Below are 24,086 nucleotides of genomic sequence, written 5' to 3'. Positions count from 1 at the left end.
ATTGTAATAAAACTATTTTCACTAGACAAATGCAGTGAAACATTGGCACAAACAATGTCTGCCATTTGTCAAACATTCCATCAATCGAAATTTCTCACAATACATCAAACACTATTTATGCCTGACAAACACGTCCAAAAGCACCATTTACGGTCAAATGTTTGACAAAAGTGAAGTTTGATAAACTGCTTGATCTTGTATTGGAGCCTTTATGCTATTTAAATGTTTTTTGAGGGTCAATTGTGCTAACATAATGACATAAAATTGCAGTAGAAGTATTAGTAGTGGTGTTAGTAACATAATTTTCAGTGGTAGTAGTTGCTGAAAAGATACGTGGTGGTCGCAGTAGTAGTAACATGGAATTTTTACAATTGTAACAGTTATATTGCTTATTATTGTAATGTATAAAAACAAAGATGAGGTGACTTACCGAACAAAAGCGCTGGCAGGTCGATAGACACACAAACATACACACAAAATTCAAGCTTTCGCAACAAACTGTTGCCTCATCAGGAAAGAGGGAAGGAGAGGGGAAGACGAAAGGAAGTGGGTTTTAAGGGAGAGGGTAAGGAGTCATTCCAATCCCGGGAGCGGAAAGACTTACCTTAGGGGGAAAAAAGGACAGGTATACACTCGCACACACGCACATATCCATGCACACATACAGACACAAGCAGACATATTTAAAGACAAAGAGTTTGGGCAGAGATGTCAGTCGAGGCAGAAGTGTAGAGGCAAAGAAGTTGTTGAAAGACAGGTGAGATATGAGTGGCGGCAACTTGAAATTAGCGGAGATTGAGGCCTGGCGGATGACGAGAAGAGAGGATATAGTTGAAAGACAGGTGAGATATGAGTGGCGGCAACTTGAAATTAGCGGAGATTGAGGCCTGGCGGATGACGAGAAGAGAGGATATATATATATATATATTCAAGCTTTCGCAACCCAAGGTTGCTTTATCAGGAAACAGGGAAGGAGAGGAAAAGACAAAAGGATGTGGGTTTTAAGGGAGAGGGTAAGGAGTCATTTCAACCCTGGGAGCGGAAAGACTTGCCTTAGGGGGGAAAAGGGACGGGTATACGCACGCATATATCCATATGCACATATACAGACACAGGCCGACACATGTAAATGCAAAGAGGTTGGGCAGAGATGACAGGTGAGGTTCGAGGGGCGGCAACTTGAAATTAGCGGAGGTTGAGACCTGGTGGGTAATGAGAAAAGAGAATATATTGAAGGGCAAGTTCCCATCTCCGGAGTTCTGCTTGTGTCTGAATATGTGTGGATGGATATGTGTGTGTATGCGAGTGTATACCCGTCCTTTTTTCCCCCTAAGGTAAGTCTTTCCGCTCCCGGGATTGGAATGACTCCTTACCCTCTCCCTTAAAACCCACTTCCTTTCGTCTTCCCCTCTCCTTCCCTCTTTCCTGATGAGGCAACAGTTTGTTGCGAAAGCTTGAATTTTGTGTGTATGTTTGTGTTTGTTTGTGTGTCTATCGACCTGCCAGCGCTTTTGTTCGGTAAGTCACCTCATCTTTGTTTTTATATATAATTTTTCCCACGTGGAATGTTTCCTTCCATTATATTATTATTGTAATGGCATTATATGTTGTTGTAACAGTACTAATAGCAGGGGGTATTAAGATAACTGTAAAATACGTCAACAAAATTTGAAATAAAGAAAACCTATTGCTCTTTTCTGTCACAATAAAGAAAGCACCTAGGTAAACTACATGTAGATTAGTTTATAGGTAGCCATCTAGAAGTTACGAGTGATAGTAGCAAAATGAAATGAAGATAAGGAAAAAATAATATTATAGATACTAAACAAAGTTTAGACTAGACAAAAGTTAAGGGAAGGAAAAATAAACATATTATCAGAGATATTCACGTAACACCCCTCTGTCTCCATCAAGAAAGTGGACCATGATAAATATCATGTGGTTATAAATAAAGTGCACCTACTCACAGAGCCCCAATGTGGGCTGTAATTATAGTATGGCAGCGAAACTTTGTAGATATTCCAAAGCGTTAATGCAGAACCAATTTCTGCTGGGGGGGGGGGGGGGGGGGGAGGGGGGGAATTAGTTCCAGTATTGGTCACCAGGTGCACAATTTCCACTGAACAGGATCTCATAATCTTCTCTGATGCTGATATTGAACAAACTATGTAACAGCAGTTAATAATGACACCAACATTATGATTCATTTGTTTGAGTTTTCCTGCCCATGTTCCATTCCTAACCATTATATATGGAAACATTTCTAAACATCTTTCTTGCATTCACAGTGCCAGATTTGCCCCTCGTGGCCAAAATTGGAAATAATTTGATTTCTAGCATAAATCTGTTCTGTGTTAATGCATTAGAATAGCTACTGAGTTTTGCTGCCAGATGGTAGTTACAATCCACGTTTGACTTCTGTGAGTAGTTGCACATCCACCCTCTAAACAGTCATCTGCTCATTCATCTTCCATGATCTAGGTTAGTAATATACACTGAAATTGAGTGTAGCAAAGTAAAACTGCTGAATTCCATTTTCAGATGCTTCTTTACAACATAAAATAGAGAAGTAATGCCCCCATTAATTTCTCACACCACTGCAAAGATAGGGGATATAGATATTAGTGCCAGTGGTGTTGAGAAACAGCTAAAACTGTTAAAAATGAATAAAGCTCCAGGGCCTAAAGGAATCACTATCAGATTCTATACCAAATTCGCATCTAAGTTTGCCCTTTTTTAACCATAAATTACTGTAGATCCTTTGAACACAGAACCATGCCCAGTGGTTGGAAGAAAGCACAAATACACCTGCCTTACAAGACGGGCAGCAGAAGTGATCCAATATCTTTGACATCCGTTAGTTGTAGAATCTTAGAACATATTCTGAGCTCAAACGTAATGAAGTATTTCAAACAGAATGACCTCCTCCATGCCAACCAACACGGATTCCGAAAAATCATCAATAATGTGAAACCTAACGTGCACTTTCCACACATCATCTTGAAAACCATGAATCAAAGCAGTCACATAAATGTAGCATTACATAAATTCTGAAAAGCATTCGATCTTCTACCACACCTACACTTATTATCAAGCATATGAGTATACGGGGCAGTGAGCAAAATTTGTGACTTCATTGAAAATTTCTTGGAAGGGAAGATGTTACTTGTTATCTTGGATGGAGAATTATTGACAGATGTGCTAGTAACTTTGGACATGCCCTCGTGATGTGTGTTGGGACTCTTGCCATGCATGTTCTACATCAACACGAGAACTACCTGACAGGATATTTTTGAACCACAGCAAAATTTTAACATCTCCCCCCTCACCTAATTGGTTTGGGAGGTGAATGAAGGTTCATGACATTTAATATTTCTTAGCCCAGTCGAAACAAGACCCCAGGAGTAGATAACATTCCATTAGAATTACTGACAGCCTTGGGAGAGCCAGCCATGACAAAACTCTACCATCTGGTGAGCAAGATGTATGAGATAGGTGAAATACCCTCAGACTTCAAGGAGAATATAATAATTCCAATCCCAAAGAAAGCAGGTGTTGACAGGCGAGAAAATTACCGAACCATCAGTTTAATAAGTCACGGCTGCAAAATACTAACGTGAACTCTTTACAGACGAATGGAAAAACTGGTAGAAGCCGACTTCGGGGAAGATCAGTTTGGATTCTGTAGAAATATTGGAACACGTGAGGCAATACTGACCCAAAGACTTATCTTAGAAGATAGATCAAGGAAAGGCAAACCGTTTCTAGCATTTGTAAACTTAGAGAAGGCTTTTGACAATGTTGACTGGAATACTCTCTTTCAAACTTTGAAGGTGGCAGGGGTAAAATACAGGGAGTGAAAGGCTATTTACAATTTGTACAGAAACCAGATGGCAGTTACAAGACTCGAGGGGCATGAAAGGGAAGGAGTGGTTGGGAAGGGAGTGAGACAGAGTTGTAGCCTATCCCCAGCGTTATTCAATCTGTATATTGAGCAAGCAGTAAAGGAAACAAAAGAAAAATTCGAAGTAGGAATTAAAATCCATGGAGAAGAAATAAAAACTTCGATGTTTGCCGATGACATTCTAATTCTGTCAGAGACAGCAAAGTACCTGGGAGAACAGTTGAACAGAGTGGACAGTGCCTTGGAAGGAGGATATAAGATGAACATCAACAAAAGCAAAATGAGGATAACTGGATGTAGTCAAATTAAATCAGATGATGCTGAGGGAATTAGATTAGGAAATGAGACAAAGTAGTAGATGAATTTGCTATTTGGGGAGCAAAATAACTGATGATGGTTGAAGTAGAGGGGACATAAAATGTAAAGTAGCAATGGCAAGAAAAGCGTTTCTGAAGAAGAGAAATTTGTTAACATCGAGTATAGATTTAAGTGTCAGGAAGTCTTTTCTGATAGTATTTATATGGAGTGTAGTCATGTGTGTGAGTGAAACATGGACAATAACTAGTTAAGACAAGAAGAGAATAGAAGCTTACGAAATGTGGTGCTGCAGAAGAATGCTGAAGATTAAATGGGTAGATCATATAACTAATAAGGAAGTACTGAATAGAATTGGGGAGAAGAGAAATTTGTGGCACAACTTGACTAGAAGAAGGGGTCGGTTGGTAGGGCATATTCTGAGGCATCAAGGGATCACCAATTTAGTACTGGAGGGTAGCGTGGAGGGTGAAAATCTTAGAGGGAGACCAAGAGATGAATACATTAAGCAGATTCAGAAGGATGTAGGTTGCAGTAGGTACTGGGAGATGAAGCTTGCACAAGATAGAGTGGCATGGAGGGCTGCATCGAACCAGTCTCTGGACTGAAGACTACAACAACACCTAAAATCACTGACATGACATTTTTGTCTCTCTGAATAAACTAAGTGCTGCTTATTACGACCCAGTGTTGGCAGATATTATTGTCTCTGTAGCCATAACATAGATATGAAATTGTAAGAGTGGCATCTTTCACAGCGATGGACCTGCTAAAAAGTCATGTAATTCAGGTAAAGGATGCTTTCTCAGTAATTTGTCTGCCAGAGCAGAGGTACAGGCATCTGATGAAACAAAGAGGGAAGTAATTCTCCCCAATATTTGAGCTCCTGGAAACTGACACAGCAAAATATCCTTTGGGAGAATTCTGGTCCGTCTCTGTACACAAGAAGGGGAGTGTTCAGTGATTTTGTATTTAGTGCCTGGCATTTGTTTACTGAGAAACTTGTTCTCGAACATATTCAGAAAGAGCTGTGAAGAATGTTGTGCAGCAAAGAACAGTTGTTACCATTACAAGAGTTTGACACATTTATTGCTAGTCTGTATGTTAGGGGTGGCACTGGATCCAAAGGAATAAATTGGAGCATCTTTGATCATAGAAGTGGGGAATGAAGTTTTACAAAGCTGTATTGACACATTGTTTTTTAGGAAAATGAAGAGGTTCCTCAGGTTCAATTTGAAGTTGACATGGCCGTAGTAAATAAAAAGGGACAATTTTGCTCTTATGTAAGACATATAGGAGGAATTCATAGCAAACTGTCAAAGCCCGAATATTCTGGTCCATATATCTGTGTTGATGAGCAGTTGTCCCTGTTAAAGTATAGTGACACTTCACTCAGTTCAGGGCTTCAAAACTCTCAAGGATGGGTAGCAGCACCAGACAGCTGTCAATAAAGGTTCAAACTATATGCGAAATGTTTTTACACATCTTGGTAAAGATGAAATTCAGCATGGTAGTGAACATTTTAGTGAATTTATAGTGAAATATCTACATAAAGGAAGGAATGTTGGGTATGACAACTTCTTCACCTCACTTTCACTGGTACATCTGAAAACAAAGCAAAGGAGCTTTCTTGTTACAATAAACAAAATTAGAAGGAAAGTGCCCGAGTGGACGAAGGAAGCTCACGAGGATCAAAATCTATGTTACGATCCTCGCAGTGTATCGAGGAAAATGTGGAAAGAATGTAAAGACTGTCAGTTCCTCGCATCCAGTGGTACAAATTAGAACTGGGGACGAAGTCAGAGCCTGACACAGTGACATGTTACAATGAAAGTATGGAGCAGATGATGCTGATCAGATGGCCTGCAAGTACTCAGTGAAAGCTGATGGAAGAAGGTTACCTGTTCATATTTTTAATAATATGTTAGACTTAGCAGGCATCAATGCTTGGGAAATCTACAGAGAAGTAACAAACGTCAAAATCAGAATATGAGATTTCCTCCTCAAGGTCGCAGATGAAAAATTCATATAAACGTATGTCGTTTGACAAAACAGTTTGCAAGGACTATGTTCTTACAGTTTCCTATGTTGGTACATATTCTAAATATCAGTCTACAGACAACAGGAATCTAAAAGGAACATTTTTACTTACACAGACTGTAGTGTTTACCTTTAGACAATGTGTATCAAAGTATAGGCCTACATTAGGATATGGTAATATACTGATTGTACGTTGTGCGTTTATGCTTACATATAGGTAATATCATTTTGTACTATAAACTTTGTGAATTGGCTGTATTTCTGTAAAAATCAAGATTTCTTCATGATATCATGAACAATATTCAGGTATTTCTATATTTAACAGGACAAAAATGAAAGAAATATTCAATTTTTACTTTGTTACTTGAAAATATTTTAAAACAGATTTTAAGCACCTAGCGTAACTGTTTAGATTGACAACAAAACAACAAACGATTAGAGTGGCTAATTAGTACAGAAATACTCATCGCCCAAAATAAAACGTCTAAGAACAAGCTGTACATGCAGTAACTAGAGACGGGATATTTTTGTCCATACAGTGGCTTTAGAGGGTTCGAAAAATCTGGTCGTTTTAGTATTAATGACCTAGCACACGATATTAACAGTAACTTCAGACTTTTTACAGATGGTGCAGTTCATAAATAATGTCTGAAAAAAAGCCATACAAATATTCAGCTGATACTGATAAGATCTCAAAGTGGTGCAAAGATTGACAACTCAATTTGGACATTGAGAAATTTAAAATCTTGCACTTCACAAAATGAAAAATCATATCAACGAGTCAAGTTAACAGGTATCGGCATGTAACAATTTGTAGACATTGGGCTCAGTAACAGGTAAAAGCAGGTGGCAGACTTCAGTTCCCTGGTAGAATGCTGCAAAAAACAGGGCTTCCCATCCTAGAATATCGCATGTATCTGGAATTCATACCAAATAGGACTAACAGGGTATACTGAATGTATAGAGAGAAGGGTAGCACAAATGGTCACAGGTTGTCTAACTCAACGGTACGTGTCATGGAGACACTGAAAATCCACCTGTGGGCTACAGAGAATCCCCACCAATCAGTGGCAGCAAACCGGTAGCACCAGCTCGGCATTGATGTATGGACGGGAATTTTTGGTGACCATTGTGGGCTAGGCCGCCAATTGTGAAATTCAGATTCGATTCATACTGCGCATAATAAAAGCTCATGGCCAGAGGTGTAATGTGGCAAAGCACCAAGATGCACTTCTCAGCCGTTGTCGAGAAAATCGACAGTTAAAAGAAGCCGTTGCCGTGAAATACTCTCTACGAGTAACAATTTTCTACAGCGTCGTGGCGCAGCGGTAAGCGCTTGGGTTCGTAATCCGAAGGTCGCCGGATCGAATCTCGCACCACGCAATTTTTTTATTTTTTATTATTAGTTTTTTGTAATTGAAACATTAATGAATTGCTTATGCATGTTGGTGAAGGCGGATCGCTCTCCAATTGTACCGCCTCCATTTTTCCGTTTGTTTAACAGGGTGTACGGAAACTCTCACATCCACACTGATTTTCGACGATGTTATAAGTTGCGCTAGGGACCGCATCTACCTTCTTTCGAAGTTAGCAGGCAACTACGCTGTTATGCGATGGCTCGTTTCGGCCCATTCAACATCTGTCCTTCAAGTGTAACGAGCGAGTAACGGAGTTTATATTTCATACCTGCCACAGCAAATTTGTGTTCATGGGGTCTCTATTCTAATTCGAATGTTTGAGTTACGCTATATGTATTCGTTTCGGAATATCGTTTCTACGTCTTCCGTTAACTATACGTGGTTAACATTATGAAGACAATTAATAACATTTGTGAAATACAACTTTGTTTGCGGAAAACATAATGATGTTCGAAGTCACCAGTTTTTCCACGACAAATGACTTTCAACAACTTGTTATATGCATAATTGTTGCAACTGATTGCCGGGAATTATATATATATAATCAGTGCGGACGTGAGAGCTTTAGTACACCCTGTTGAACAAACGGAAAAATGGAGGCGGTACAATTGGAAAGCGATCCGCCTTCACCAAGATGCATAAGCAATTCATTAATAGTTTTTTTTTCTCTCTAATAACCCATTTGGAGGGTACGATGAATCAACTTTGGCTACTCTTCAATGTATTAGATTTCTTCAGTTTCCAAATTTCCTTCATCCTTTTAGAGTGTTGTTGTTAATAGTTTTTGTGTGATATAATTACAAAAAATTAATAATAAAAACAAATTGCATGGCGCGAGATTCGATCCGGCGACTTTCGGATTACAAACCCGAGCGCTTACCGCTGCGCCACGACGCTGTAGAAAATTGTTACTCGTAGAGAGTATTTCACGGCAACGGTTTCTTTTAACTGTCGATTTTCTCGACAACGGCTGAGAAGTGCATCTTGGTGCTTTGCCACATTACACCTCTGGCCATGAGCTTTTATTATGCGCAGTATGAATCGAATCTGAATTTCACAATTGGCGGCCTCCCCTTGTCAGTCATCCTTCCACACGTGCACAGGCAAGGCGTATCTGCGCTTCTTATCAGTGGCCCCACCTCCCCTGCTGGAAGACGTGCCTTCGGCAGTACGAAGGGTACTGTGGCTGTGCGTGATGGTGCTGCACCACTCACCTCTTGAGAGTGGAGCCAAAACACTTGAACAGACACAACATTCCCACTTGCCTGCTGTGTTCTCCCATGTGCTTTCAATCACTGAAACCGACACTGTCAAAGATATTTCATCTCCGGCTTCAGGTTAGTGTCTCTCCCTCAGAACACACATTTCTGGCTGTATGTCTTGCTCCTTTGCTCCTTATCCTCTCAGGGATCTATTAACCTGATGGAGTTACATTTTCCTGGAGACATAGTGAGTTTCAACTTTGTTTTCAATAAGGATAGAAGCTGAAGTAATGAATTAAAACTTGTGCCATGAATGGGGTTTGAACCCAGGTCCCCTGCTTACTGGGCACGTGTGTTATCAAGAATACCACACTGGCATTGTGACTAACACAGCTGTATGCACTATCTTAGTCCAGTGCCATCCCTAACTCAAAGTTCAATTCATACCTCAGCCCACCTGTCAGGGATCTTTTCCTGTAGTTTTTTCCCCATTCTGTTCACGCGCATACGTTAGGAGGGGGATTGGTGACAACCACACCTGTTTACGCACGTAAACAACGTACCTCTTCACGAGTGTCCCTCTCGGAGCCGGAGTTGTCGACAACAAAGTGTGCACGCCGACACTTGTCCTCGAGCGGCATCTGGGCAGCAATGCGGCGCTTGGCCCGCGCCTCCGACATCTGTCCACGCTCCATCAGGCGCTGCAGCTGCAGGTCCTCCTCACTGAAAACAACAGTCAGTTGCCTTAGAAGCAGTCGAGACATTGGGAGCAAAGTTTTATGCAAAATATCTGTGGATTTCTGACAATTTGCATTTTAGCATAAATGAGTACATAGAGAGTTTATTTAAAAAGGTTTTTTTTTCACTCAAAAACAAGTTCAGAGATGTTCAATATGGCCCCCTCCAGACACTCGAGCAATATCAACCCGATACTCCAATTCGTTCCACACTCTCTGTAGCATATCAGGCGTAACAGTTTGGATAGCTGCTGTTATTTCTCGTTTCAAATCATCAATGGTGGCTGGGAGAGGTGGCCAAAACACCATATCCTTAACATACCCCCATAAGAAAAAATCGCAGGGGGTAAGATCAGGGCTTCTTGGAGGCCAGTGATGAAGTGCCCTGTCACGGGCTGCCTGGCGGCTGATCCATCGCCTCGGGTAGTTGACGTTCAGGTAGTTACGGACAGATAAGTGCCAATGTGGTGGCGCTCCATCCTGCTGAAATATGAATTGTTGTGCTCCTTGTTCGAGCTGAGGGAACAGCCAATTCTCTAACATCTCCAGATACTGTAGTCCAGTTACAGTAGCACCTTCGAAGAAAAAGGGACCAAAAACTTAATTGGCTGAAATGGCACAGAAAACGTTCACCTTAGGCGAGTCACGTTCATACTGAGTTGTTTCCCGCGGATTCTCAGTGCCCCATATACAGACATTGTGACGGTTGACTTTCCCGTTAGTGTGGAAAGTTGCTTCATCACTAAACACAATCTTTGAAACGAAAGATTCATCTGTTTCCATTTGAGCAAGGATAAAATCACAGAAATCGATTCTTTTAATCTTATCAGCTGCAGACAGTGCTTGAACCAATTTCAGATGATAAGGTTTCATAACTAACTTTTTCGTAGGACTCTCCATACAGTTGATTGTGGAATTTGCAGCTCTCTGCTAGCTCTGCGAGTCGATTTTCCTGGGCTGCGAACAAATGCTTGCTGGATACGTGCTACATTTTCATCACTCGTTCTCGGCCGTCCAGAACGTTTCCCTTTCCACAAAAACCCATTCTCTGTAAACTGTTTATACCAACGTTTAATACACCACCTATCAGGAGGTTTAACACCATACTTCGTTCGAAATGCACGCTGAGCAACTGTCGTCGATTCACTTCTGCCATACTCAATAACACAAAAAGCTTTCTGTTGAGCGGTCGCCATCTTAGCATCAACTGACGCTGACGCCTAGTCAACAGCGCCTCAAGCGAACAAATGTACAACTAAATGAAACTTTATAGCTCCCTTAATTCGCCGACAGATAGTGCTTAGCTCTGCCTTTTGTCGTTGCAGAGTTTTAAATTCCTAAAGTTGTGGTATTCTTTTTGAATCACCCTGTATAATCCCATCAGCATGATTCTAAATTCTCAGTAGTATATTACTGTTTGGGCATCATGGATTGGTTGTGCAGGGTGATTCTGAGGGTTGGTCTGCAACAAGGAAAGGGATTTCTTCTTGCTGTACTACAAAACCCACTCACAATATTTCAGTTGTAATACAGTTTCTAGTGAAAAAACAAGTCCCAAATCTCAACTATCCCCAATATTAACCGACCTGGCGCCAAGTGACCTCCTCTTTTTTTTTTTCTTTTCTTCAAAATACTCATAAATAGTTGATGTTTTGACAGCATAATTGACACTCCAGCCAATGTGACGCGAGAGTTGAATGACATCCAAAAAGTGGACTTCCCTGACAGTTTTACATGGCTGTATGAATGTCCCGTACACTGTACCCAAGGGGGAGACTGTGCGGAAAACATGAAGCATTAAAATCACTACATTAACTTTTCTCTACTTTTATTAATCGAGTCTCAAAACTTTTTGGACTGATGGAATAGACATGTTATTTCAAATAGCCGACAAGAAATTGACGCGTGGACAAGCCTGATGATCTCGATGGCACCAGCATGTCACTGAAATAAGAAGTGAGGTGTCCGGGGAAAATGTTCCTCACTGCAGCTATTGCTATCTTTGCAGTATGCAACGTTACATTGTCTCATCGTGTTTATCAATCATCTCCATAACTGTAGCAGAAGAGAGATGTTTCACTTGCGTACATAACATTCGGAGGTCACTGTTGTGCCATTCCCTCCAAAAACTTAAAGTCTGATTACACATTCACATGTGAGGAGGGGGGGAAGTCTTTCATAAACCACACAAAGATATTCCAGTGGCCAACAACAATTGTTCTGTTTGTTAACTGACCCATTTAAGTGAAAATAGATGTCATCGCTCACTAACACTACTGCATGTGGACCATCTTCAAAGACCTCTTGCAGAAGCAAGGCATCTGTTGAACCACTAGCATTTTATGCAGGTGAAATTTTAAATCCAAATGAAACATTTTTGTCAAGGCTGATTTACAGTGTGTTCAATGTGTGGATTGTCTCAGACTCCAGATGACTGCCTCTCTCACAGTGGCAATGTTTGAAGGTATCACTGATTTTTTACCCGGAGCTGGTGACTACTACTTAAAAATATTTCCTGTTTTTCGGAGATTTGTACCTCAATCACAGGGTCACATTCCAAACTGGAACTGTGCAGTTTAAAATGGCAACAAAATATCTGCCATGTTGCAGGCTCAGCATTTACGAGGAAGGTACAGTACACAAAAACGCAGTGGCCTATTATGCACCGTTCCATTGCTACTGAAATGGCAGACGTTCCGAAAGTAAATAATGTATATGTCTTTTCCCTCACACCATTGACAGCAGTGTACTGGGCAACCTAAAAATATTCACTGTCAACAGGAATTTTTTAGCATATTTTATCATCATCAAGTTGCGTCACCTTTGCCTGTGATGTCTTACTAGATGGTTAGCTTTTTGCTGTCACAATCCATTCAAGTGTTTGTATAAAAGAGAGAAATGAACATATCAAAGGAGGAGGACATATTTACACTAACAATTGTATGAAAGATGATGGTGTTTGGTTTGGGGGGCGCTCAACTGACCGGTCATCAGCACCTGTACAAGTCCCAATTTTTACACAGTCCAATTTGTACACAATCCAATCTAGCCACTGTGTTGAATAATGATGATGAAATAATGAGGACAGGACAAACACCCGGTCCTCAGGCAGAGAAGATCCCCAACCCGGCCGGGAATCAAACCCAGGACCCCGTAATCCAAAGGCATCAACGCTAGCCACTAGACCACAGAATGCAGACTTACATAAAAGAGATGCTGAATAAGTCAACGTGAGTGTACTTAGAATACTAAAGTAATTGAAGTGTTACAATTTCTTAATATTAATCCTGCCACCTGAAGCCATGTTTTAGTGATTAAATTATCTATAATTATTAAACAAACGTTGAAGGCAACAACAGGTGGAATACTACCACCTTACTAGATGTGGTCTCCCTCAGACAGTCACTTTCCTCCTAACTTAAGAGAGCCTTTTTGTCAGTCTGATTACAAACTTTTTATACAGTGAAAAATTTTATACAATGGCTGTTGGGATGTTCACAAGATCCCCACTATATCCAGCAATGGCTAAATTCTCTACCATGCATCCTGGGGAAAATGCTATAAATTTGGCTCCACATCATTCCACTATTACATCAAAGTCACATTCATGTTCCAACCATAAGCCATCTAAGCTCTTTGGTAGTTACTCAGTCAAGCACACTATATACAGGGTGAGCACAAAGTCTTTATTGCAAAATAACCGTTTGACATAATAATTTACATTTGATGCCATTACATAGGTTAATGTTACTATTTTTTTTAAGACCACTTACATAAGTAAGCCTAAACGTGTGCTCCCTCAGTAGCTGGGAGAATGTCGAGGCGGTATTCCAGCTCCCGCCAGGTGTTTCTTAACGTGTGTTCTATCACAGTACCCACAGCAGCTTGTGTCCTAGCCTTCAGTTTGTTGACATCAGCAGCTTGTGTGACAAATACTCTGTCCTTGATATAACCCCAGAAAAAAAAGTCAAGGGGTGTAACGTCTGTAGAGCAGGGTGTTGGACCGATCCAACTTCCTGGCCACCCCACTCTCCAGACATTACGCCCCTTGACTTTTTTTTCTGGAGCTATATCAAGGACAGTCACATCAGTTGCTGATGTCAACAACTGAAGGCTAGGATACAAGTTGCTGTGGGTACGGTGACAGAACACATGTTACAAAACACATGGCAGGAACTGGAATACCGCCTCAACATTCTCCGAGCTACCAAGGGAGCACAGTTGAGGTTTACTAACGTAAGTGGTCTTTAAAATAAACTAGTAACACTAACCTATGTAATGGTTGTTGTTGTTGTTGTTGTTGTTGTGGTCTTCAGTCCTGAGACTGGTTTGATGCAGCTCTCCATGCTAATCTATCCTGTGCAAGCTCCTTCATCTCCCAGTACCTACTGCAACCTACATCCTTCTGAATCTGCTTAGTGTATTCATCTTTTGGTCTCCCTCTACGATTTTTACCTTCCACGCTGCCCTCCAATGTAACGGTATCAAATGTAAATTGTTATAATCAGGGGAAGACTTTGTGCTCAAGCTGTACATCTGATTCATCGTTATGGTGGATACGAGAGGAAAATTTACAGTCAAGGGATGAATTAATTGAAAATATTTAATTTACACTGAGGTGAAAAAACCCATGGAATAATGATATGCACATATACAGATGGTGGTAGTATCACATATCTACATCTACATCTACATTTATACTCCGCAAGTCACCCAACAGTGTGCGGCGGAGGGCACTTTACGTGCCACTGTCATTACTCCTCTTTCCTATTCTAGTCTCGCATGGTTCGCAGGAAGAACAACTGCCAGAAAGTCTCCGTGCGCACTCGAATCTCTCTAATTTTACATTCGTGATCTCCTCGGGAGGTATAAGTAGGGGGAAGCAATATATTCGATACCTCATCCAGAAACGCACCCTCTCGAAACCTGGCGAGCAAGCTACACCGCGATGCAGAGCGCCTCTCTTGCAGAGTCTGCCACTCGAGTTTGCTAAACACCTCCGTAACGCTGTCACGCTTACCAAATAACCCTGTGATGAAACGTGCCGCTCTTCTTTGGATCTTCTCTATCTCCTCCGTCAACCCGACCTGGTACGGATCCCACACTAATCAGCAATACTCAAGTATAGGTCGAACGAGCATTTTGTAAGCCACCTCCTTTGTTGATGGACTACATTTTCTAATGACTCTCCCAATGAATCTCAACCTGGCACCCACCTTACCGACAATTAATTTTATACGATCATTCCACTTCAAATCCTTCCGTACGCATACTCCCAGATATTTTACAAAAGTAACTGCTACCAGTGTTTGTTCCGCTATCATACAATAAAGGATCCTCCTCTCTACGTATTCGCAATACTTTACATCTGTCTATGTTAAGGGTCAGTTGCCACTCCCTGCACCAAGTGCCTATCTGCTACAGATCTTCCTGCATTTCACTGCAATTTTCTAATGCTGCAACTTCTCTGTATACAACAGTATCATCCGCAAAAAGCCGCACGGAACTTCTGACACTATCTACTAGGTCATTTGTATATATTTTGTGAAAAGCAATGGTCCCATAACACTCCCCTGTGGCACGCCAGAGGTTACTTTAACGTCTGTAGACGTCTCTGCATTGAGAACAACATGCTGTGTTCTCTTTGCTAAAAGCTATTCAATCCAGCCACACAGCTGGTCTGATATTCCGTAGGCTCTTACTTTGTTTATCAGGCAACAGTGCGGAACTGTATCAAACGCCTTCCGGAAGTCGAGGAAAATGGCATCTACCTGGGAGCCTGTGTCTAATATTTTCTGGGTCTCATGAACAAATAAAGCGAGTTGGGTCTCACACGATCGTTGTTTCTGGAGTCCATGTTGATTCCTACAGAGTAGATTCTGGCATAAATGGGTAGTGCATTGACAGAGCTGTCATTTGTAAACAGGTGATTAATGTACAAAGGTTCCTAAAGTTCCTACGGTCAGATGACGGAAACTAGAAGACTCTGAACACGGAATGGTAGTTGGAGTTCCCTGAACACGGAATAGTAGTTGGAGCTAGATGCTTGGGGCATTTCATTTTAGAAATTGTTAGAGAATTCAAAATATTCAAGAATATCAAATTTCAAGCATTACCTTTCCCCACAGATAATGCAGTGGCCAACGGCTTTCACTTTAGGACAGAGAGCAGTGCCGTTTTCATAGAGTTGTCAGTGATAACAGACAAGCAACACAGTGTGAAACAACCACAGAAATCAATGTGGGACAGGGCAGCATGGAGAAATTTGTGGTTGATGGCCTATGGCAGCATACGACCAACACGAGTTCCTTTGCAAACAGCACATCACCACCTCAGTGCTTCTCCTGGGCTCGTGATCATATAGGTTGGACCTTAGATGACTGGAAAACTGTGGCCTTGTCAGATATGTTCCGATTCCAGTTGGTAAGAGCTGATGGTACGTTCTGAGTGTGGCGCAGTCTCCATGAAGCCGTGGGCCAAAGTTGTCAAGAAGGCACTGTGCAAGCTGTTGGTAACTACATCTACATCGATACCCCACAAGCCATCATACACAGAGTGGTGTAGGGTGCCCTGTACTATTACTTGTCATTACCTTTCCTGTTCCACTTTCAAAGAGAAAAATGGAAAAATGAATGTCTATATGCCTCTATATGAAACCCCAATTCCTCGTATCTTCATGGTCCTTATGCACAATGTATGCTGGGGGCAGTAGAATCACTTGGGAGTCAGCTACAACTGTCGGTTCTCTAAATTTTCTCAATAGTGCTCCTCGAAAAGAACATTGCCTTCCCTCTAGGGATTCCCATTTGAGTTCCTGTAGCATCTCTGTAATACTTGCGTGTTGTTCGAACCGACTGGTAAGAAATCTAGCAGCATGCCTCTGAATTGCTTCGATTTCTTCCTTCAATCTGACCTGGTGCAGATCTCAGACACTCGAGCAGTATTCGAGGGTAGGTTCCACCAACGTCCTATATGCTGAATGATATTTTCACTCTGCAGCGGAGTGTGCGCTGATACGAAACTTTCCTGGCAGATTGAAACTGTGTGCCGGACCGAGACTCGAACTCGGGACCTTTGCCTTTCGCAGGCAAGTGCTCTACCAACTGAGCTACCCAAGCACGACTCTCACCCCGTCCTCACAGCTTTACTTCTGCCAGTACCTCATCTCCTACCTTCCAAACTTTACAGAAGCTCTCCTGTGAACCACGCAGAACTAGCACTCCTGAAAGAAAGGATATTGCGGAGACATGGCTTAGCCACAGCCTGGGGGATGTTTCCAGAATGAGAATGAGAAGTTCGGAAGGTAGGAGACGAGGTACTGGCAGAAGTAAAGCTCTGAGGACGGGGTGTGAGTCGTCCTATATGCTGTCTCCTTTACTCCTTTCATAAAATTCTCCCAATAAACCGAAGTCGACCATTTGCCTTCCCTACCACAAGCCTCACGTGCTCATTCCATTTCATATCACTTTGCAGTGTTACATTAAGCTATTTAAACAACTTGACTATGTCAAGCAGGTCACTACTAATGCTGTATCCTAACATTAAGGGGTTGTTTTTCCTACTCATCTGCATTAACTTACTTGTTCTCAGATTTAGAGCTAACTGCCTTTCACAGAGAACTGCGGCAGTCCTATCACACTTCCCTGGGTCAATCCTGATGGTATCCTTGTCTCTGATTATCTCTCACCATCAAGGACAACAAACTTTATACATAAGACGTCTTTACTCGACTCACATGTATGAACTTGCTTCATAATACACATACCTTTATAACAACCTGCATTGTGTCACCATGTCAAATACTTTCTGAAAATCTAGATGTATGGAATCAAACCGTTGCCCTTCATCTACAGTTCACAGTATATGATGTGCGAAGAGGGCAAGCCGAATTTCACATAAGCGATACTTTCTAAAACCGTGCTGATTCGTGAACATAAGGTTCTCAGTCTCAGGAAAGTTCGTTATATTTTAACCCTAGAATAAGTTCAAAGATTCTACAGCAAACCAAAGTTAGTGATATTGATCTGTAATTTTGCGGATCCATTCTTTTACCTTTCTTATATACAGGAGTCAGCTGCACTTTTTTTCCAGTCACTTGGGACTTTGTTGCTAGGCAAGAGATTCACAATAAATGCAACAGGGATGCTTATTACTATACTGTCCATTTGGAAGGCTGTTTGATGGTCAAACAATGGTATGTTTGTACGATTCTCCCACATGAATGATTTCTTCAATGTGAAATTTAATCTTTTTTCTTTCATTTTGCTCTCTTCAACTGCCACACCAGACTGGTCGACAAGTGATTGGATGGAAGTCTTAGACGCACATAGCGATTTCACGTAAGACTAGAATTTTCTTATGTTTGTTGCCAAATCTTTTGCTAGGGATAGTTGTCATATGCTTTGCACATAGATCTTTTCACAGATGCACAAAACTCTACTAACCTTTGTTTGGCGTCATTTGTGCATTCCATTTTAATCCACGGGTGCAACAGCCTACGCTTCCTCAGAATCTTCTGAATTTCATTATCAAACCTTGGTGGGTCTTTTCCATCCTTTATCCGCTTACTCGGCACATAGCTCTCCAGGCCACGATTTACAACCTGCTTGAACTTTGCCCATAATTGCTCTAGGTCCATTTTACTGGAACTAAGTGATATGATTCACACTCTGTGTGAGATTAGCATCTGCTTATCTGCTCTATCTCGCAGAAACTCTCTCCTAGCCTTCTTGGCTTATTTATTGACTTTCGTAATTGTAGTTGCTATAATGACATCATGATCGCAAGTCCCGTTTCTATACTGAAACTGTCGATAACATCTGGCATATTTTCTGCTACAAAGTCTAAGGTATTTCCACTACGTGTGGGCTGCCGAGCTATCTGCTCAACAGAGTTTTCAGAAAATGTTTTCAATAGTATTTCACAAGACTGACTGTACTTAGATTAGATTAGATTTACTTTCATTCGAACTGATCCATAGTGAGAAGGTCCTCCAGGATGTAGAACATGCCAGAAAAACAACAATACATGACAAATATTTACAACTAAAACAAATAAGCTAATGTACCATTCCACAGGACCCACGTGGAATGATCGTCATTTTTAATGAACACTATATGAAAGAGCCATTTTACAAATACTAATGCACTGAGTTTAAAATATATATATATTTTTTATTTATAAAGTAATAAGCGTGTAATACAACTACTAATATACAGAAGGAAACATTCCATGTGGGAAAAATATATCTAAAAACAAAGATGATGTGATTTACCAACTGACCTGCCTACACTGTGAAGCTTTCTATGTGGGAATGACCAGCAACAAACTGTCCATTCGCACGAATGGACACAGGCAGACAGTGTTTGTTGGTAATGAGGATCACCTGTGGCTAAACATACCTTGGTGCACGGCCAGTACATCTTGGCACAGTGTTACACCGTCTGGGTTATCTGGATACTTCCCACTAACACCAGCCTGTCAGAACTCCGGAGATGGGAACTTGCCCTTCAATATATACTCTCTTCTCGTTACCCACCAGGCCTCAACCTCCGCTAATTTCAAGTTGCCGCCGCTCATACCTCACCTGTCATTCGACATCATCTTTGCCTCTGTACTTCTGCCTCGACTGACATCTCTGCCCAAACTTGGGTTGATGAATTAACCCAAAAAATAATCCCAAATGGCATTATGGAATGAAAGTAAGCATAGTATGCCAGCTTTTTCATTTTTATATCCCATAAGTCTGACACAATTCGCATTGCAGAGATTTGTTAAGACACTCCAGCAGTTCTGTGGTGTGCTCCTCCCAGTTGAATTTATTACTCCCTGCAATGAATGCATAGAGTCTGCGTTTGGTGTGTTCAAGTCCCCTCCAACTAATACTGCACGATCTGGGTATTTACGGTCTACAGACTATACACTTTCATTGAGTGACTATAGAACTGTCACAGCAGAATCAGATAGCCTGTTATACATGACCAGATAACGCCATTGTCGCATTTCACTTCAATCTCAATAAAGCCCATATTTTTGTCAATATATGTGGGCTATATTTACACGGATTGGTCTGGGTCCTCTGGATGTTCAGCTACTTGCAAGACCATTTTCAGCCATTCATGGACTTCATAGTCCCAAACAACGATGTCATGTCACCAGGCTACAACTGTTCGTATTTGTTTGAAGAACATGCTGGATAATTCGAACAAATGATTTGAGCACCCAGATCACCCAACACGAACCCCATTGAAAATTTATGGGACATAGTCGGCAGTTAATTTTGTGCAAAACATCCAGCACCAGCAACACTTTTGCAATTATGGACAGATATACAGGCAACATTGCTCATTATTTCTGCAGGGTACTTCCAATGACTTGTTGTGCCCACACCATGTTGAGATGCTGCACGACATCGACAAAAGTAGGTCTGGCACAATATTAGATGGTATCACATGACTTTTGGCACCTCAGTGTATAATATGGAATGAAAACTCTTGTTTCTCGCTTGGGTGCGAAACCCTATGTGGTACCTCCACCCACAATGACACCTCTCTTTTACAAGTGTGAGAACTGTCTATAGTGTGTATCTGTTGCATGTATATCCTCCGAGTTTCTCAGCAAACCTGATAAATATGTGAAGACAAGGTTAGCAAAATTCTTTACCTCACTATTACAGACAGAACATTACAGTAACTTATACATCCCAGGCTAATTGCTCTCCTGAAGCCGGGTAAACATGGAGATTGTCCACGAAGTTGCTATCCCACTGCACTGTTCAGTGTGATATATGCGAGTAAATCTCTGGAGTGACTACTGCTTAATAGGATGGATCACATTACATATATTGTGATCCCTACAGAATGAGCCAACTGAAGCTGTGCAGAGCAAGTCCCGCATCTTACATCACATACTGAAGAGCACTTTCGGAAGAAGATGAAAAAATAAGTTGCTTTCATTGATTTACCTGCCTGGAGACAAGGCCTACTCTATAAACTGATTAATACATTACTAGCTATTAAAACTGCTACACCAAGAAGAAATGCAGATGATAAACGGATATTCATAGGACAAATATATTACACTAGAACTGACATGTGATTACACTTTCACACAATTTGCGTGCATAGATCCTGAGAAATCAGTACCCAGAACAATCACATCTGGCCGTAATAACGGCCTTGATACGCCTGGGCATTGAGTCAGAGCTTGGATAGCGTGCACAGGTACAGCTGCCCATGCAGCTTCAACACGATACCACAGTTCATCAAGAGTAGTGATTGGCGTATTGTAACGAGCCAGTTGCTCGGCCACCATTGACCAGACGTTTCCAATTGGTGAGAGATCTGGAGAATGTGCTGGCCAGGGCAGCAGTTGAACATTTTCTGTATCCAGAAAGACCCGTACAGGACCTGCAACATACAGTCGTGCATTATCCTGTTGAAACGTAGGGTTTCGCAGGGATCGAATAAGGGTAGAGCCATGGGTCGTAACACATCTGAAATGTAACATCCACTATTGAAAGTGCTGTCAATACGAACAAGAGGTGACCAAGACGTGTAACCAATGGCACCCCATACCATCACGCCGGGTGATACGCAAGTATGGCGATGACGAATACACGCTTCCAATGTGCGTTCACCGCGATGTTGCCAAACACAGATGCGACCATCATGATGCTGTAAACGGAACCTGGATTCATCCGAAAGAATGATGTTTTGCCATTCGTGCACCCAGGTGCATCATTGAGTACATTATTGCAGGCGCTCCTGTCTCTGATGCAGCATCAAGTGTAACCGCAGCCATGGTCTCTGAGCCAATAGTCCGTGCTGCTGCAAATGTCATTGAACTGTTCGTGCAGATGGTTGTTGTCTTGCAAACGTCCCCATCTGTTCACTCAGGGATCGAGACGTGGCTGCACAATCCATTAAGAGTCATGCGGGTAAGATGCCTGTCATCTCGACTACAAGTGATACAAGGGCGTTGGGATCCAGCACGGCATTCCGTATTACCCTCCTGAACCCACCGTTCCATGTTCTGCTAACAGTCATTGGATCTCGACCGATGCGAGCAGCAATGTCGCGATACGATAAACCCCAATCGCGATAGGTTACAATCCGAACTTTATCCAAGTCGGAAACGTGATGGTACGCATTTCTCTTCCTTAAACGAGGCATCACAACAACGTTTCACCAGGCAACGCCGGTCAACTGCTGTTTGTGTATGAGAAGTCGGTTGGAAACTTTCCTCATGTCAGCACGTTGTAGGTGTCGCCACCGGCACCAACCTCGTGTGAATGCTCTGAAAAGCTAATCATTGGCATATCACAGCATCTTCTTCCTGTCGGTTAAATTTCGCGTCTGTAGCACATCATCTTCATGGTGTAGCAATTTTAATGGCCAGTAGTGTATAACCCTATGCCAAAGGTTACAAACCTTATTGACAACACGATTGGTAAAAGAGGATTAATGGTCATTGTGGGTAACAATCAGAAGCCAGAAATTCTTTCAAAGTGGCTTACCTCGTTGCTTGGTATTAGCCCTAGTGCTCTTCAGCCCTTACAGTCCCAATATGGCAGACACATCATGTAAGAAATTTGGTTCTGCTGGCAACAGAAAAAAGTTACACTTTTTGAAACTGTAGAAGAAATCCCGACATCTGATCTTTCTGTACTGGCAGATTACTTCCAAAAATAGTGGCTTAGACCTAAAGCTGCTAAAACAGATGTGACTTGCTTCCACCTTAATAACAGCTCTGGATATCTATACTGATGACAGGCCTGAACTACAATAACGAGCCAATATATCTGGTTGTCGCATTAAATAAAACTTAGTCTTTTAACCCTCGAGTGGGTGCACCTATTTATAATGTGCACCAGCCACAAAGTTATTTGTTTGTACTGTTCAATTGTTGTTTCACAATTGTGTGCCCATGTCTATTCCCTCATTATTGCCTCAGCAAACACAGTGGTACAGTGTGTTGTCACAAGTTCAAATGAGCAGCAGTAATATAAAATAAACAGCGGGCCAGGTGAGAAAAAATTTACGATTCATGCAACAAAGTGCTGCAGATCCGAGCTAGCTATACCCACGATGAGGCAGTTGTCTACAAGACAATCAGTAAACGAATAAGCATTTGGGTGAGATCTGATGTGCCAAATGGGCCATTAATGTGAGGTAACAATTTTACATGGCAACAAAATGATACTAGTAAAGTTTATTTTATTACTGTTTAATTAAAAATTGATTTAGCTCATATATTATAAGTTTATTTTATCAAAGTTTAATTTAACTAAGATTAAACTATGATTTTGCTCATACATGTTTACCTTCATAATAAAGACAGCTATTCTTTACATGTGTACAATTTACATAGCACACATGCTCATGTTACGAAAATTGAGTCGTCTGCTTGAGGGTTAAATTGCATCTAGCAAAAAATGCTACTCAGCTAAGGACAAGAAATAGTCTTGTTGAAAAACTTTGTGGAACCAAGTGTAGATCTTCAGCAACAACTCTGCATACTTCTGCATTGAGTTCGATACATTCTGCAGCGGAGTATTGAGCGCCAGCACAGTGAACTGCACTCACAGAAACAAAACTTATGTCCAACTTAATAATACTACGTTTATTATTTTGGAAACACTTATGGCTAATCCCACCATGTGGCTAACTGATGAATCATACTTCCCAAATCTGAAGGAAAGAAGCGTTGATCTGGGAACACAAGATCTTAGCCATCCCTACACTACGGGTGCATTCTGAAATCAGTGATCTCAAAATCAAATGACTTTGTTCAAGACATCTCTTGCATTTGTAAACGTTCTCATTGGGGTTAACATCAATTCCTGGAGGAGAAAATGGTTCCAAAATGTCCCACCACTATGCCAGTTATTACATAGTATCATCGAGACAGGCGTTGGGTTTGATCAATCCCGCACAATCTCAACTGCTAATTTGGCATTGAAAACTCGTAGATTTGCTTTTTAAATGAGGTATGCTGTCTTCACCAGCAATCAAATGCAGCACACTAAGGCATTGGGGAAGATTGCAGTGCCAGAACATGTATAGGGTGTTATGAGTAATTCCTTATGTCAGTCTCAATTTCAGTCATATGCAAGGACTAGACATTTGCCTCTAATTAAGTATTAAGTGTTTAACAACAGTGTAATGTAATTCAATATTATAATTTACTTAAATGCCATACACTAACTAAATAAATGTGTGTGATGTGTTGCACGACAATGAGATAAAGGGAATTTTGAAACCCGACACACAAACCACTCCTCTCAAATAGCAGGAAGAAGCTGCCAGGCTTTTATCCTCGTTCAACAAATGGACCAACACTGACAGTGTCATACAACCTCACATTGTGAACAAATGCAGACAGATTTGCGATTTAGTCCAGGACATTGAGATCTGGAGATCAGGAACTTCATGACACCATTTCTGCTCCTCGTGCCAGGTAAATATTG

General features: G+C 41.3%; 1 protein-coding gene across 2 annotated transcripts in view; it reads right to left on the bottom strand.

Moving 5' to 3' along the window:
* Positions 1-24,086, bottom strand: part of LOC124720449 (dephospho-CoA kinase) — a 48,813-nt gene that overhangs the window by 16,605 nt on the left and 8,122 nt on the right. For both annotated transcript variants that reach the window (XR_007006160.1, XM_047245799.1), the window contains exon 4: positions 9,443-9,602. Coding sequence is in view for 1 of the 2 variants with exons in the window: in XM_047245799.1 (XP_047101755.1) it covers positions 9,443-9,602 (160 nt within the window). In the remaining variant the exon portion in view is untranslated. The remainder of the gene's footprint in view (positions 1-9,442; positions 9,603-24,086) is intronic.

Source organism: Schistocerca piceifrons, chromosome 11, assembly GCF_021461385.2.
Source record: "Schistocerca piceifrons isolate TAMUIC-IGC-003096 chromosome 11, iqSchPice1.1, whole genome shotgun sequence".
Classification (NCBI taxonomy): domain Eukaryota; kingdom Metazoa; phylum Arthropoda; class Insecta; order Orthoptera; family Acrididae; genus Schistocerca; species Schistocerca piceifrons.
Note: the sequence above shows the minus strand (reverse complement) of the source record. Positions and strands in the feature narration are given on the sequence as shown.